We start from the raw sequence: 17,602 nt of genomic DNA, 5'->3' as shown, positions 1-17,602 counted from the left end.
TTCAAAATGAAATTGTCTAACCTGTAATTTATTTCACATGAAATATGACACTGAAAGCAGTAATGTCAAAGAAAATTTTTCATTCATTGATATCAGCAATTAATCAGAGCTGCCAAAATACCACCATTCTTATCTGTTTATCAATTTCTGCTTACCAAAACACTGCTTGCAATAAATTTGGTGACATCTGGCAAACTGCCTGTTGTGAGTGCTATTCATCAGCCTGCACTTTGGTCATGCATTTATTTCCAAAAACTCATAAAGCTCCTGGCCAGGCCCAGTGGCTCATGCCTGTAACCCCAGGACTTTGGGAGACCAAGGCAAGAGGATTGCTTGAGCCCAGGAGTTCAAAACCAGCCTGGGCAACATAGGGAGACCCTTGTCTCTACAAAAACAAATCTAAAAAAAAATTTGCCAGGCATGGTGGTGCATGCCTGTGATCACAGCTACTTGGAAGGCTGAGGCAGGAGGACTGCTTGAGCTCAGGAGGTGGAGGCTGCAGTGAGCCATGATCGTGCCAATGCACTCCAGCCTGGGCGACAGAGCGACACCCTGTCTCAGAAAGAAACTATCTTGACTTAGAAACAGATCTATGCTTAAAATTTTCTAAACACGCTGCAGAGCTTCTCAAACAGAGCACTTAATGTGTGCTCAATAAAGTATAAAATCTTCACACAGGTGAAAGCCAGAGGATGCAGCATCCCCCTTTCCTGCACTTTGTGGCAGAGTCACATCAGTCACATAGACCTGCCTAGCACTCCGCCCCAGAAATATTCTTCAGCTCAACAAAGGCCATAGATAAAGGATGTACTTTCTGAACCCCAAATCCATACACAAGAGTGAGTAAACTTATGAAGACAAAGAGCCTGAATGTTATCTGGTCCCACTCTGGAAATCTTGGACACACGGTTAGCACCCATGAGAAACCCCAGAGAAAGATGAACCTCTAAATCCAGGGCCAGTTTGGTCTCACAAAGGCTGAGATCCCCAGATTTCCCTATGTCTGCCTACCCACCCCAGGAGAAACTGAATTGGAAGTGTGGGATTTCTACAAAACAGCTGCTAAGTCATCTAACTTCATCATCCTCATCCCACCCAGCTCACCTTTTATTTCTTTATTTTTATTATTTATTTTTTTAAAAAACGGAGATGGCGTTGCCCTCTGTTACCTACCCAGGCTGGTCTCGAACTCCTGGCCTCAAGTGATCTTCCCGCCTCGGCCTCCCAAGTCGCTAGGATTACAGGCCCGGCCGGTGTGTTTACAAAACGTGGGCCCGGCCCTAGCCCACCTTTTACACATACACCCATTAGTTCTCGAATAGGTGAGAACATCCGCTCAGGTGGCCATGGAGGGCGCGGGCGGCTTTCTTCCTCAATAATGCTTGCTCGCCGTGGACGGACCTTACTTTCTCTCTCTGTCCCCTACCCTGAGAGCGGAGTCAGAACCGCCCGTGGGGTTCACTCTGACAGCTCCCAGGCCCGCGCCGCGCCGCGGAAACCGTGACTTGCCAGGCCCCACCTCTGCACGCCCCGCCCCCCCCCCGCCCCGCCCCTCCCCTCCCACCGCGCCCAGCCTCTGCGCGCCCCGCCCCGGTCCGCGCTGGCAGAGCGGACCCAGGCCCTCGGCCGCCCCGCGTCATGGCCGCGCCCGCCCCGGTCACGCGGCAGGTTAGCGGCGCCGCCGCCCTGGTCCCGGCCCCGAGCGGCCCCGACAGCGGGCAGCCCCTGGCGGCCGCCGTGGCCGAGCTGCCGGTGCTGGACGCCCGCGGGCAGCGGGTACCGTTCGGCGCGCTGTTCCGGGAGCGCCGCGCCGTGGTGGTGTTCGTGCGGGTGAGCGGGCGGCGGGGCTGGAAGGGAAGCGCGGCCCAGCGTCCCGGGCAGGCTGCCGGGATGCGAGCCGCGCCTCCTGCTTCTTAGGACGGAAACGGGAAGGCAGCCTGCCCAGTCGCGGCCGCTTCCCACGCGCCGGGCGCCCGAGCCGCCGGTCCCGGCCCCGCGGGCGTCGCCTTTGCTCGCGTCACGCACGGCGAAGTACAGGGATCCTTCGGGGCCCGAGGGTGCTGCTTTACTAACTTGCCCTTTCTGCCGTCTTGGCTTTCAGCATTTCCTGTGTTACATCTGCAAGGAATACGTAGAGGATCTGGCCAAAATCCCCAAGAGTTTCTTACAAGTGAGTTTTCCAGCGTGGGCGGCCCAGTGCCCGCTTCTGCCGACCTTGCGAGTGGGGCGGGGGAGGACGCGGCTCCAGCGCGGAACTTGCAGCCTGGATTGCCCCTCCCCGCAGCTCTCTCCACCCTCGCCCCTCCAAAAGGAGTGAGACGTCAGAGATCTATTTCTGCCCTAACTCATTGGGTGCTGCCTGGTGGTAAACGTACTAACAATTGTGGTGTTGCCTGGTAACCTAGTGCCTGTTCTCAAATGTTGACTGATAATGCCCTAAAACAAATGCTGGAAATGGTTATTTTCTTCCCTTTATTTTTTGTTACACTCCAAATAGCTGCTCATTATGGGAAAATACTAATATATCGTAAAGGTGCAAATGTTTATTTTAATAGGCTGCAAGTTCCATGTCCCTAGGACAACCACATACTTGTTTTTCTTGAGGCACAGATAGGTTTGTGCCCAAGTGAGCTTTTTGAGGAAAGGCATTGAGCAGCCTTTATAAAACAGATGTTTTTTCAGCAGACCTTATCAATCAGGATGTGAAAAAATAACATTGATTAAATAACTGTGCGGCCGGGCGCGGTGGCTCACGCCTGTAATCCCAGCACTTTGGGAGGCCGAGGCGGGCGGATCACGAGGTCAGGAGATCGAGACCATCCTGGCTAACACGGTGAAACCCTGACTCTACTAAAAATACCAAAAATTACCCGGGCTTGGTGGCGGGCGCCTGTAGGCCCAGCTACTCGGGAGGCTGAGGCAGGAGAATGGCGTGAACCCGGGAGGCGGAGGTTGCAGTGAGCCGAAATTGCACCACTGCACTCCAGCCTGGGCGACAGAGTAAGACTCTGTCTCAAAAAGAAAAAAAAAAAAAACTGTGCTACAGAGTTTTTAAAAAAGAATGTCTTTGGGGAGAATATAGAGAATTATTTACTATATCATTTTGAAAACAATGTTTTGACTGTTCCTCTGCGTATCCTTTTATTCTCTTTTTAAAAATTGACATATATAATTGTATGTGTTTATGGGATACAGTGTAATATTTTCATAGGCATTTACATTGTGGAATGATTAAATCGAGATAATACATCCATCATGTCAGATAGTGATTTTAGTTTTTTGTGATGACAACGTGTAAAAACTAGTCTTTTAGCAATTTTGAAGTATACATTGTTAACTGTAGTCACCATGGTGTGCAGCAGATCTCTAAAAGTTATTCCTGTTGTTTAACTGAAACTTTGTACCCTTCGATCATCTCCCTTTTCCTTATCCCTGAGTAACCAGTCTCTGGTAACCATCATTACACTCTACTTTTTTCGTTTCCATAGGTAAGTGAGATCATGCGGTGTTTTTCTTCCTGTGCCTGGCTTATTTCACTTACACGATGTCCTCCAGGTGCATCTAGTGTTGTCGCAAATAACAGAAAAATGTCTTTCTTTTTTATGACCAAATGTGATACCGTATTTTCTTTTTTTTTTTTTTTTTTTTGAGATGGAGCCTCACTCTATCGCCCAGGCTGGAGTGCAGTGGCGCGATCTCAGCTCACTGCAAGCTCCGCCTCCCGGGTTCACGCCATTCTCCTGCCTCAGCCTCCTGAGTAGCTGGGACTACAGGCGCCCGCCACCACGCCCGGCTAATTTTTTGTATTTTTAGTAGAGACGGGTTTCACCGTGTTAGCCAGTATGGTCTCGATCTCCTGACCTCGTGATCTGCCCGCCTTGGCCTCCCAAAGTGCTGGGATTACAGGCGTGAGCCACCGCGCCCGGCCGATACCGCATTTTCTTTATATTTATCCATTGTTGAACACTGAGGTTGCTTCTATATCTTGGTATTGTGAATCATGCTGTAATAAAACATGGGAGTGCAGATATCTCTTCAACATACTGATTTCATTTCCTTTGAATAAATGCCCAGTAGTGGGATTGCTGGATCATATTATAGTTCTATTTTTAATTTTAATAACTTCCAGACTGTTTTCCATAATGGCTGTACTAATTTACATTCCTAACAACAGTGTACAAAAGTTCCTTTTTCTCCACATCCTCACCAACACTTATCTTGCATCTTACTGATAGCCGTTTAACAAGTGTGAGGTTATATCATTGTAGTTTTAATTTGTATTTCACTGATGAGTAGTGATTTTGAGCATCTTTTCATATATCTCTTGGCCATTTCTTTCTTTTTTTTTTTTTTTTTTTGAGGCAGAGTCTTATTCTGCCCCCCAGGCTGGAGAGCAGTGGCACAATCTTGGCTGACTACAACCTTCGCCTCCTAGGTTCAAGTGATTCTCCTGCCTCAGCCTCCAGAGTAGCTGGGATTACAGGCACATGCCACCACACCCAGCTAATTTTTGTATTTTTAGTGGAGATGGGGTTTCACCATGTTGGTCAGGCTGGTCTTGATCTCCTGACCTCAGGTGATCCACCTGACTTGGCCTCCCAAAGTGCTGGGATTACAGGCGTAAGCCACCATGGTCAGCCCTTTGTCCATTTTTTAATCAGGCTATGTTGTTTTCTTGCAAAGTTGTTTGAATTTCTTTTACACTTTGGATATTTGCCCCTTATCAGATGCATAGTTTGCAGATATTTTCTCTCAATCTGTGAGTTGTCTCTTCTCTGTTGATTGTTTCCTTGGCTGTGCGGAAGCTTTTTAGTTTGATATAGTCCCATTTGTCTATTTTTGCTTTTGTTGCCTGTATTTTTGAGGTCATATTCTACAAATCATTGTTTACACCCATGTCATGTAGCAGTTTTGTAGTTTTCTTCTAGTAGTTTTATAGTTTTAGGTCTTATGTGTAAGTCTGGAAATTCCTACTTAGCAAAAGAAGCATCTGAATTAATATTTTACTATACATATCTTTGCATTAACTCACACAGTTTTGCTGTTTATTCCATTCCTCTAGAAGCCTATAGGTGGCATTAGAATGAAACATAAGAGTTGGGTTAAGGGATGTTGTATAAAACATGCATAATTTCTAATGATATATACATGTCCTTTTTTTTCTCCTAAGGAAGCAAATGTCACCCTTATAGTGATTGGACAGTCATCCTACCATCATATTGAGGTAAATATCTAGTACATTGGGAGACTAATGAATAAAATCTGTTTCAGACATAAAAATTACATTATTTAAACCACTAAATGTAGGCTAAATTGGCTGAAGTTAGAGTATCATTACTTTTCTCTCATTTGTTCTTGTAAAAATTCCAACCATTCTCTCTTTTCAGCCTTTTTGCAAACTGACTGGATATTCCCATGAAATCTATGTCGATCCTGAGAGAGAAATTTATAAAAGATTGGGAATGAAAAGAGGTGAAGAAATTGCTTCCTCAGGTAAGACATAACATGTCTCAAATAGAAAACACTGGTGATGTATGTTCATATTTGTGTATATATGCATAGGGAAACATGGTCAATTCATAAATCAGGCTTTTTTTTTTTTTTTTTGAGATGGAGTCTCACTCTGTTGCTGGGGCAGGAGTGCAGTGGTGTGATCTCGGCTCACTGCAACCTCCACCTCCCGGGTTCGAATGATTCTCCTGCTTCAGCCTCCTAAGTAGCTAGGATTACAGGTGCCTGCCACTATGCCCAGCTGATTTTTTATATTTTTAGTAGAGACAGGGTTTCCCCATGTTTGCCAGGCTGGTCTCTAACTCCTGACCTGTCTCGGCCTCCCAAAGTGCTGGGATTATAGGCATGAGCCACTGCACCCAGCCTCAGGCTGCTTTTTATTATTCTAATAAGTGGTCCAGATACACCAGGCTCCAGAAGATTCATTTTCTGGGTGTAATGACATGGAAGGCTATTAGCAAAGCACTATTCGATGGAAATAAGTTGCAGAAGTGTTTTCAATGTGGTTCCATTTTTGTGAAAACAAAAAGGATTTTCATAAAGATCGTGTGTGCACGCGTGCGCACATGATGAAATAGTTTTTAAAAGATATGGTAGTGTTTACCTCAAGGAGGGGAGTGAGAAAATTGGCTTTTGTATTTTTTACAAGTATATTTTACTTTTGTAATTAAACAGAAAGTAGTATTAAGTTCACATAATTTTATACCTCAGTACCATGGCTTTAATACCCCATCTCCTTTAATTGAGGAAATCCCACTTATCGTTTGAAATCACCCAACTGAAAGGGGCTCTGAATCACTCTTCAAGCAGAAGTCATTGCTTCCCTTTTGCTTTCACAGCACCCTGCACTTTATTATATACTCTATTATTGCACTTAAGGGGACCAGAGAGTATAGTTAGTTGAAGAATTTCATGTTTATTCATCTTTACATTATCTGTGTTCTCTGCCCTTGCCACAGTTCCTTGTAATTAATAGAGCTTAGAAAACTTGAGTTGTACTGCTTATGTGTGTTTGTGAAATGCCAGATAAGAGAACTCAATTCAAACAAAAATCAATAATTTTGAATAAATATTATCGACCTCTTGTTTGATACCCACTGTGTTGGATGCTCCCAGGAGGACAGTGATAAAATACATAGTCCCCACCATGCAGACTCATCATCTACTCTGGGAGACAGGCACAAACAGCTAATTACAATACCATCTAAGGGCCAGTGATGGAGGGAGGCATTCCTGACTAGAAATACCTTTGTCAGCAATTTAAGTGGAGTAGGATCTGGGAGGGCTTCTCAGAGGAGATGAAGTCTCAGCTCACTCTGAAAGGAGTTAGCTGGGTGAAATGAGGGTGGGGAAGGGTGCTCTAGATAGAAAGTAGCATGTGCAAAAGCACAAAGGCATGAGAAAACATGACTCCTTCAGAAAAATACAGGTCCCTACCTCTGGCCAGAGTGTAAGACCCAGTTAGGGGAATTGGTGTGAGCCAAGGGATAAGTTACAGCCAGTTCATGTTGAGCCTGGGGTAATGTGCCAAGGAGTTTGGATTTATTATGAAGCAGCTGGGGAATTATACAAGTGTTTGAAGCAGAGAAGTGAGACAATCATATAACCCATGTGGAGCAGGGATTGGAGCTGGCCAAACCAGAGCCAGTGATATTTGTGACAGGGTTGTAGGGCAGACATAAGCTAGAAAAAAATGACAAGGCTTGAAGAGGGGATAGAGAGGAGAGGATGGGTCTGGGAGCTGTTTGTGAGGCAGAGTTGCTGATCCCTTTATTGATGGGGTTTTTTTTTGTTTTTTGTTTTGAAACAGAGTTTCACTCTTGTTGTCCAGGCTAGAGTGTGATGGTGTGATCTCGGCTCACTGCAACCTCCACCTCCTGGGTTCAAGTGATTCTCCTGCCTCAGCCTCCTGGGTAGCTGGGATTACAGGCATGCACCACCATGCCCTGCTGATTTTGTATTTTTAGTAGAGACAGGGTTTCTCCATGTTGGTCAGGCTGGTCTCGAACTCCCGACCTCAGGTGATCCACCCACCTCGGCCTCCCAAAGTGCTGGGGTTACAGGCATGAGCCACCGCACCCGGCTCCTTTATAGATGTTTTTAAAGAAAAAGACCTAAACTTGATCAGAACTAATGATGAGCTGGCATAAACATAGAGTCTGCTTGTTTCTCTCTCTTTAGTATAGGAAATCATAGCAGTACAGATTGTGAACCTAACTTTTGCAGTACAGATTGTGAACCTAACTTTTTGGTACACAGTTTTCATGTGCTGTAACAGAGTCTCAACATGTGTAAGGTCTGTTTAATTATTTAGCACTTTAGGGCTGGGCGCAGTGGCTCACGCCTGTAATCCCAGCACTTTGGGAGGCCAAGGCGGGTGGATCACCTGAAGTCAGGAGTTCATGACCAGCCTGACCAACATGGAGAAACCCCGTCTCTACTAAAAATATGAAATTAGCCCGGTGTGGTGGTGCACATCTGTAATCCCAGCTACTCGGGAGAGTGAGGCAGGAGAATTGCTTGACCCCAGAAGGCAGAGGTTGTGGTGAGCCAAGATTGTGCCATTGCACTCTAGCCTGGGCAACAAGAGCGAAACTCTGTCTCAAAAAAAAAAATTTAGCACTTTAGATGTAAACTGTGAGTTTCACTTTAGTAACACCTCACTATTCATTGTCACAATAAAGATATGGAATTGCAAACTAAATAGATGAATACTAAGTTGAATATATGCTTGTAATTATAAGAGAGGGTATATTCAAATCTTCACTACTTCAACCTGTGTTGAAGGACTGCATTGCCAAACAAAATATTAGGTTCTCATAAAATAATTTTTTTGAGGTTTCTCCCTAAAAAAAACATAAAGCATAAATCTCAAAATCAGTCTCAGAATAGTCTTACTTGAAAACTAAGGCACTAAAAATATATTATACAATTATAATTTAAAATTAATGGTGCCTATTTTATAAAGATGAAGAATAAGAAAATGAAGCCATTACATACAAGGGAGTACTGGGTTTGTAGAAGACTGAAAAAGAGGAATTTGACACAAGTAAATTCAAACTGGCAAAACTAGATTGTGCTTGACAACAAAGATTACTTAGTTCTAGGCTATGGAATCTCAAGTTGAATTTCTAAAATTTCTGAAATATTAATTGACCCCTTCTTTGGACATAAGAAGAGAGTTTGGGCTGGGTGTGGTGGCTCACACCTGCATTCCTAGCACTTTGGGAGGCCAAGGTGGGAGGAATTCTTGAGTGTAGGAGTTCGAGACCAGCCTGGGCAACATGGCCAGACCCTGTCTCTACAAAAAAATACAAAAATTAGCTGGGCATGGTCCATGCCTGTACTCCCTGCTATGCGGGAGGCTGAGGCGGGAGAATCGATTGGAGCCTGGGAGGTTGAGGCTGCAATGAGCAGTGATCGTGCCACTGCACTCCAGCCTGGGTGACGGATTGACTCCCTGTCTCAAAATTTTCTTTTGAATTTTAAAAAATAAGGAGAGAGTTTGGATTTCTGAGCATTTATTTCACATATAGAATCCTATAAGATAGTAAAATTCAAGGCCAGGCATGGTGGCTCACACTTGTAATCCCAGCACTTTGGGAGGCGGAGGTGGGAGGATCACTTGAGGCCAGGAATTTGAGACCGGCCTGGGCAACAAAGTGAGACCCCATCTCAACAACAACAAAAAATTTTAAATTAGCCAGGATTGGTGGCATGAACCAGTGGTCGCAGCTACTTAGGAAGCTGACGGGAGGATCGCTTGAGCCCAGGAGTTTGAGGCTGCAGTGAGCTATGATTGTGCCACTGCACTCCAGCCTGAGCAACAGAGCATGACCCTGTCTCTTAAAAAACAAAGTAAAACTTAATCTTTTACTCAAGTCTCTATGCTAGTGAGCCTGTATTTGTTTCTTGGTAAGATAAATGCTCATTATAATGTAAACATGAAAGAAATCAAAGAGTTGAAGAGATGAAGAGAAATAATAGGTGTTTGGAAATATTCAGAAATTAGGCAGGCCAAAGGCTGCATAGTCATTAAAATAAAAAGTTAAAAGTAAGACATAAATGGCAAGGATAGGAGAAAAATTAATTACAAGGAGAATAAAGAGACTGAGTCTCTTTGCTCCAATGAAGTGGAAATTAAGTATTAGCCACTGTGATAACAGAAATAGAAAACTGACAGCCAAGGAGAAGTGAAGAGGTAGCTGCAGTGGCTGTTGTCACAGCTAAGCCCCCATGTCTCAGTAGCATGACATGGTAGCAGGTTATTTCTTTTTATCTTAAATTTCAAGAACGGGACCGGCTGCGGTGGCTTATGCTTGTAATCCCAGCACTTTGGGAGGCCGAGGCGGGCAGATCACCTGAGGTCAGGAGTTTGAGACCAGCCTGACCAACATGGAGAAACCCCATCTGTACTAAAAATAGAAAACTAGCCGGGCGTGGTGGCACATGCCTGTAATCCCAGCCACTTGGGAGGCTGAGGTAGGAGAATCGCTTGAATCCAGATGGCGGAGGTTGCAGTGAGCCGAGATCGTGCCATTGCACTCCAGCCTGGGCAACGAGAGTGAAACTCCATCTCAAAAAAAAATTTTTTTTTCAAGAACGGTTTTTCTATTTGGATGCCTTTCCTCTTGAGCAGCAGTTCCAGGATCCAGGCACCCTCCATCTTGTGCTTTGCCACCTTCAACCCAAGCCTTCCAAGAAGGTAGAAGGAACATGAGAATCACTTGTGGGAGGAGCTTGGCCTGGAAGCAGCACAGATCATTTCATTCATTGTTTATAACATAGTCACATGCCTTGCCTAACTGCAACTAAGACTGGAAAATATACTTTAGCTGTGGGCCCAGAAAGAGGAAACAGGTTTTGACCAACACGTAGCAGTCTGTGTCACAATGTCTCTTGAAAAGGACTGTAGCTGCCTATTAATAAGTGAGACTAAACAGAGTATAAATGGGGAATTAAAATGGAAAGCACTGCTAATTTGAGAAGTCTATAGTTGACATTTTTCTGTGGCAGAAAATGATGTGGGTCCGTCATCACGTTTCCTTTAAAGCAGTAGTTCTTAACTGGGACATTTACTCCTCTCTCCCTTGGGAGACATTTGGCATTGTCTGAAGACATTTTTGGTTTTTACAACTTGGTAAACAGTGCCACTGGTATTTAGTGGGTATAGAAGGCAAGGATGTTGCAAAACACCGTATATCGCACAGGACAAAGAATGATCTGAGCCAAAACGTTGATGGTAAAAGATTGAGAAACCATTCTTTCAAGGAAGAAAGAGAATGTTTTCTAGAAATACATTATCTTCTTAATATCAAATTGAATATAAAATGATATCTAAAGACAGTTTTCGACATTTCAGGACAGAGCCCCCACGTAAAATCAAATCTACTCTCAGGAAGCCTTCAGAGCCTGTGGCGGGCAGTGACTGGCCCTCTCTTTGATTTTCAAGGAGACCCAGCTCAGCAAGGTGGAACCCTCATTTTAGGTCCAGGTAAGCATCAAAGCCCAGGTTCAGCAGTAAACGTCTTGTGCTTTTTACAAGTTCAGAGGCCATTTTCTTTTCTTTTCCTTTTTTTTTTTTCGAGAGGGAGTCTCGCTCTGTCGCCCAGGCTGGAGTGCAGTGGTGCAATCTCGGCTCACTGCAAGCTCCGCCTCCCGGGTTCACGCCATTCTCCTGCCTCAGCCTCCCGAGTAGCTGGGACTACAGGTGCCCACCACGATGCCCGGCTAATTTTTTGTATTTTTAGTAGAGACGGGGTTTCACCATGTTAGCCAGGATGGTCTCGATCTCCTGACCTCGTGATCCACCCACCTCAGCCTCCCAAAGTGCTGGGATTACAGGCATGAGCCACCGCGCCCCACCCAGAGGCCACCATTTTCTTCATAAAGCAGACACCCTGTACAAATGGACATCTTGGCATTACAGTCAGGATGCTGTGCTTTTGTAGGGGGGCATCTTTTGTTTTCAAAGGCTTCTGTATATTTTGATGTTTATGTATTTGATGAGCGTGCCCATCATCCCATGCCTAGATGATTTCCCACAGTCACCTGTGGGCTGGCGATCTGTATATGGCTGTCACACACTCCACTATTTAGGAATGTTCAGTGGAGATGAACATTTCCGAATAGGGGAAAATCGTCACGTGCCTTTTTTTTTCAAGAAAAGAATCCAGCTGGGCACGGTGGCTTACGCCTGTAATCCCAGCACTTTGGGAGGCCAAGGCGGGCGGATCACGAGGTCAGGAGATCGAGACCATCCTGGCTAACACGGTGAAACCCCGTCTCTACTAAAAATACAAAAAAAATTAGCCGGACGTGGTGGCGGGTGCCTGTAGTCCCAGCTACTCGGGAGGCTGAGGCAGGAGACTGGCGTGAACCTGGGAGGCGGAGCTTGCAGTGCGCCAAGATCGCACCGCTGCACTCCAGCCTGGGTGAGAGAGTGAGACTCTGTCTCAAAAAAAAAAAAAAAAGAATCCATGTAGTTATTTATACCTAACAAAACTAGGAGACTTACTCAGTGTCAGCAAGTTAGTCAGTGCTAGGGACAGCTCATCCCATAAGATTGGGATTGAGGCCGGGCATGGTGGCTCACACCTATAATCCCAGCATTTTGGGAGGCTGAGACTGGTGGATCACTTGAGGCCAGGAGTTCCAGACCAGCCTGGCCAACTTGGTGAAACCCCGTCTCTACTAAAAGTACAAAAAATTAGCCGGGCGTGGTGGTGCATGCTTGTAATCCCACCTACTTGGGAGGCTAAGGCAGGAGAATCACTTGAACCTGGGAGGCGGAGGTTGCAGTGAGCCCAGATCGTGCCACTGCACTCCAGCCTGGGTGACAAGAAGGAAACTCCCTCTCAAAAAATAAAAAAGAATGGGATTGAGGTCCGACTATAAGCCACACACTGTTAACAACTTTATTGATGGGTGTGGACCACCTGAGATTGCTTTGGCTCGTCTCTGCTAAGTGTTTGAACAGATGTATTTGAACAGATGTAAGGATTGTGGACATCTAAGTGTATTGTAACTGATTAGATCTCTACTGTGTTCCAGCATTGCAACAAAGGACAAACACCCTTATCAGACAGGGCCCAAAAGCCTAAATCACTATGTTGTAAGATTATCTTTTTGTTTTTTCTTCCTCTTTAAAACTGTCTGCTTAATGAGCATAGCTTATAAGAGTTATATGAGTAATATTTACTTTCATAAATACCTTTTTTTTTTTTTTTTTTGAGATGGAGCCTTGCTCTGTCACCAGGCTGGAGTGCAGTGGTGTAATCTCGGCTCACTACAACCTCCGCCTCCCGGGATCAAGCGATTTTCCTGCCTCAGTCTCCCTAGTAGCTGGGACTACAGGCGCCTGCCACCACACCCAGCTAATTTTCATATTTTTAGTAGAGAGGCGAGGTTTCACCAGGTTGGCCAGAATGGTCTCAATTACTTGACCTCCTGATCTGCCCACCTCTGCCTCCCAAAGTGCTGGGATTACAGGTGTGAGCCACCACACCCAGCCAATACCATATTTTTTAGAAGGAGGGTTTTGACTGAGTAATATGATTTTTGAGCTTTTTGCAGCTGGAACACTGTAACCAAAATCTCCCTTTGCCTCCCTCTCATGAATTTATAACAGATTCGTTATAAAAAGAAGCCCTGATTAATGAGAATGAATCCTGTGCATTAGCCCAGAATGACATTAGCCATATTTCTGAACAACTTATTTCCATCCTCAGACCCAAAAGGGGATGTTTTTGAGTCCCTTATCTCCATGTCTCTGAATCATTTGTCCACATCTTCTGTTGTGTAAGAATAAAGAGTACATGGGCTGGGCACGGTGGCTCACACCTGTAATCCCAACACTTTGGGAGCCCAAGGCGGGCAGATCACGAGGTCGGGAGATCGAGACAATCCTGACTAACACAGTGAAACCCCATCTCTACTAAAAATACAAAAAATTATCCGGGTATGGTGGCATGCACCTGTAGTTCCAGCTACTAGGGAGGCTGAGGCAGGATAATCGCTTGAACCTGGGAAGTGGAGGTTGGCAGTGAGCCAAAATCACACCACTGCACTACAGCCTGGGCGAGAGACCAAGACACTGCCCCAAAAAATAAATAAGTAAAGAAGAAAGAGCACATGGAGAGCATCATTTGTGTGCCAACTTGGGACCATTCAGTCATCCCTCAGCATCCATGGCGGATTGGTTCCTGGACCTGCAGTGGATCCCAGAATCTGAGATGCTCAAGTGTCTCACATAAAATGCTGTAGTATTTGGATCTAACCTATGCACGTCCTCCCCTGCACTTTAAATCATCTCTAGTTTACTTATAATACCAAATGCAATGTAAATAGTTGTTGTACTGTACTATTTAGGGAATAATGACCAGGAAAAAAAAATGTCTGTACATATTCAGCAGATATGCAGCTATCCTTTTTTTCCTGAATATTTTCAATCCGTGGTTTGTTGAATGAGGATGCGGAACGCATGGATGCAGAAGACCAGCTGTGCTTAGAAAACATGCCTCATGGCCGGGCGCAGTGGCTTACACCTGTAATCCCAGCACTTTGGGAGGCCGAGGTGGGCGGATCACAAGATCAGGAGATCAAGACCATCCTGGTCATCTGGTGAAACCCCGTCTCTACTCAAAATACAAAAATTAGCTGGGCGTGGTGGTGCAAGCCTGTAGTCCCAGCTACTCGGGAGGCTGAGGCAAGAGAATCGCTTGAACCCAGAAGGCGGAGGTTGCAGTGAGCCGAGATCATGCCACTGCACTCCAGCCTGGTGACAAAGCGAGCCCCCGTCTCAAAAAAAAAAAAAAAAATGAAAACATGCCTCATATACTTAATCTAATGGTTTAAGTTAAAATTCTGGTCTTGAGTTCAAGAATCAAACAGAAACTAGATTGTAAATTTATGATTATAAATTATAAAATCTGTATTTGAACAGATGTAAGGATTGTGAACATCTAAGTGTATTGTAACTGATTGTCTTTTAAGGCCTTATTTTAGAGCCTCTTTTGGGCTATGGTTATAATACAGATAGCCTGTTAAATCAGTATTTGGGAGTGGATTTTTTGAAGTGAGTGATTTATTTCCTTATTATATTTATTCTATTATTAGATTTAAGAAACAGATGTGATTTTCCAGCTTGATATCTATGTGAGTTCCGTATTCTGCCCATCTGACAGGACATTTTATTTAATTATATTTAATAAAACCTAACAGAAGGTTATAATTTAAAAATCTTTCCCCTTGGATCTCATAAAACATCAAGTATGGCTCTTATTTAACCATAATCCTTGTCATACTTTATTACCATGATTAAAAATTATTATGGCATTATATAGAGAATATAATGCACTCCAGGTAATTAATTTTTCCCTTTGGACTAATTAAAGGTTGAAAAGCTTCCTTGATTTTAATAAGCAGTAAATCTGATGAATAATACTATGCCTCAGCCTTTTATTATTCTCTTCTAGGTAACAACATCCATTTTATACACCGCGATAGGAATAGGTTGGATCACAAACCTATCAACTCTGTTTTACAGCTTGTAGGAGTTCAGCATGTGAACTTTACAAACAGACCTTCGGTTATCCATGTGTGACTTAAAATGCACTCAGTCACTTTCAGCTGGACCTTCTGGAATGTGACCTTCAATGCCTGGGTGTAATATCCTCGTGCAGTGTCTAACCTGCTGTCCCTTCCCAGCCTTTGAGGAGTTAGGGAAGCATAAAGGGGGCTTGAACCAGTTGAATTGCATGCTGGGAAGCATCAGTTGTCAAAATGTGTTATATACTTCCATTTTATAACTTTTAACATTTTATACAAAAAAAATGAATATACAAAATATAACTTTAAAAGCTATAAAATCATAAATACTCTAAATTATTTTACATTATGGTATATTCAGTCAATGAAAGAGTTTTTTGGCAATATAAATTCTGACAATATATAAGGGGACAGGAGAGCAACACAAGACCATTATATTCAGTGAAGAAGGCAAAATATCAAATCTGTCAACAATGTAACTGCATTTTTATATGTATATATTTGTATTTTTGTATGCTTTGGAAAAAGACAGGAAATAAACACCAAAATGTTGCCAGTAGGTATCTCTGTGTTAAGATTAGTATTATTATTTTCTTTTCTGTACTTTTCTGTATTTCCCAACTGTTATATAATGAGCATGATTAATATTGTAGGGCCAGGAAAAGGTCTTTAAACATTATAGGACGATTTTATGCCACATAACAACCTTCACAAAAGAGCAAAATTATATAAGCTGTAGTCCACTTTTCCATCGTAATTGCTTTACTCAGAGGAAGTGTGGCAATCTGAACATTTCACATATAGCCAGTGTCCACAGCACCTTCTCAAACTACATACTTGCTATCCGTTTCACTAGGATTTTGGGGGGTTGGGGGAGCTATGGAGAAAAAAATTGTTTTAGATATTTAAGATACGTATTTAAAAATATGGTCAGTGTGCTTTTTGAAAGGGAACTATAAGAATTTTTTTTTTTTTTGAGACGGAGTCTCACTCTGTTGCCCAGGCTGGAGTGCAGTGGCATCATCTCGGCTCACTGCAAGTTCCGCCTCCCGGGTTCACGCCATTCTCCTGCCTCAGCCTCCCGAGTAGCTGGGACTACAGGCACCCACCACCACACCCGGCTAATTTTTTGTATTTTTATTAGAGACGGGGTTTCACTGTGTTATAACAGCCAGGATGGTCTTGACCTCTGACCTCATGATCCGCCCACCTCGGCCTCCCAATGTGCTGGGATTACAGGTGTGAGCCACCGTGCCTGGCTTTTTTTTTTTTTTTTTTGAGATGGAGTCTTGCTCTGTCGCCCAGGCTGGAGTGCAATGGCTCAATCTCAGCTCACTGCAACTTCCGCCTCCTTGGTTCAAGCAATTCCGCCTCAGCCTCCCAAGTAGCTGGGATTACAGGCACCCGCCACCATACCTGGCTACTTTTAGTAGAGACGGGGTTCCACCATGTTGGCCAGGCTGGTCTCAAACTCCATACCTCAGGTGATCCATCTGCCTCAGCCTCCCAAAGTACTAGAATTGCAGGCGTTAGCCACCATTCCCAGCCAAGAATTGTTAAAATTTTTTAAAACTTGGTAACTTAAATGTACACTATGGTTTAGTTATGTATTCCTAGAGAACTGCTATTTCTCACCCCCAAACTGCTCTTATTTGGGAGACTTCTCATCTTTTATTTTTCTAGAATCTTTTTTTTTTTTTTTTTTTTTGAGACGGAGTTTCACTCTTGTTGCACAGGATGGAGTGCAATGGCACGATCTCGGCTCACTGCAACCTCCACCTCCCGGGTTCAAGCGATTCTCCTGCCTCAGCCTCCTGAGTAGCTGAGATTACAGGCATGCGCCACCATGCCTGGCTAAGTTTCTATTTTTTAGTAAAGATGGAGTTTCTCCATGTCGGTCAGGCTGGTCTCGAACTCCCGACCTCAGGTGATCCGCCTGCCTCAGCCTCCGAAAGTGCTGGGATTATAGGCGTGAGCCACCGCGCCTGGCCTATTTTTCTAGAATCTTACTATGTTTAGTTGGGAAGTGTCCCAGAAATCCTGATGAAAAGTATAGCAAAATCAGAATTTTGGTAATGATTAGCAAGTACAATACTGCTTTGAACTCAGTACTTTTATATGAAGCATATAAAGTTACAAAAAAAAGTATTCAAATATTTGAATATATCTTCATGTTTGTATTATGTTTTTATTCAATAAAAATGAAATTTCTCATTTAAACTATTTTGTGCTTTTTTTATATACTAAAGGTGACCTTTGCTGATTTTGGACTTCATACTGCTGAATCACATGCTTACACAAAAATTATATACAGTTGACCCTTGAACAACATAGGTTCAAACTACACGGGTCCAGTTATATGTATATATTTTTTTCAATTGAAGTTATACCAAGTGTGGGCCGGGTACGGTGGCTCACGCCTGTAATCCCAGCACTTTGGGAGGCCGAGGCTGGCGGATCACGAGGTCAGGAGATGGAGACCATCCTGGCTAATGAGGTGAAACCCCTGTCTCTACTAAAAATACAAAAAATTAGCGGGACG

General features: G+C 44.0%; 1 protein-coding gene across 3 annotated transcripts; it reads left to right on the top strand.

The window, feature by feature from the left end:
• Positions 1 to 1,568: 1,568 nt before the first annotated feature.
• On the top strand, positions 1,569 to 17,280 carry PRXL2C (peroxiredoxin like 2C). 3 transcript variants are annotated; one of them, XM_031014645.3, is made up of 6 exons: positions 1,569 to 1,830; positions 2,102 to 2,170; positions 5,171 to 5,224; positions 5,388 to 5,493; positions 10,874 to 11,005; positions 14,988 to 17,280. In XM_031014645.3, the coding sequence occupies exons 1-6, from the start codon at positions 1,639 to 1,641 to the stop codon at positions 15,113 to 15,115; spliced, it is 681 nt and encodes a 226-aa protein (XP_030870505.1). In that variant the 5' UTR covers positions 1,569 to 1,638; the 3' UTR covers positions 15,116 to 17,280. The 3 variants fall into 3 exon arrangements, with proteins under 3 accessions (XP_030870505.1, XP_055205986.1, XP_030870506.1); XM_055350011.2 differs by lacking the exon at positions 2,102 to 2,170 and having other exon boundaries at positions 1,578 to 1,830; XM_031014646.3 differs by lacking the exon at positions 10,874 to 11,005 and having other exon boundaries at positions 1,582 to 1,830.
• Positions 17,281 to 17,602: the final 322 nt, after the last annotated feature.

This window comes from Gorilla gorilla, chromosome 13, assembly GCF_029281585.2.
Source record: "Gorilla gorilla gorilla isolate KB3781 chromosome 13, NHGRI_mGorGor1-v2.1_pri, whole genome shotgun sequence".
Lineage (NCBI taxonomy): Eukaryota > Metazoa > Chordata > Mammalia > Primates > Hominidae > Gorilla > Gorilla gorilla.
This window is presented reverse-complemented; position numbering and strand designations above follow the sequence as displayed.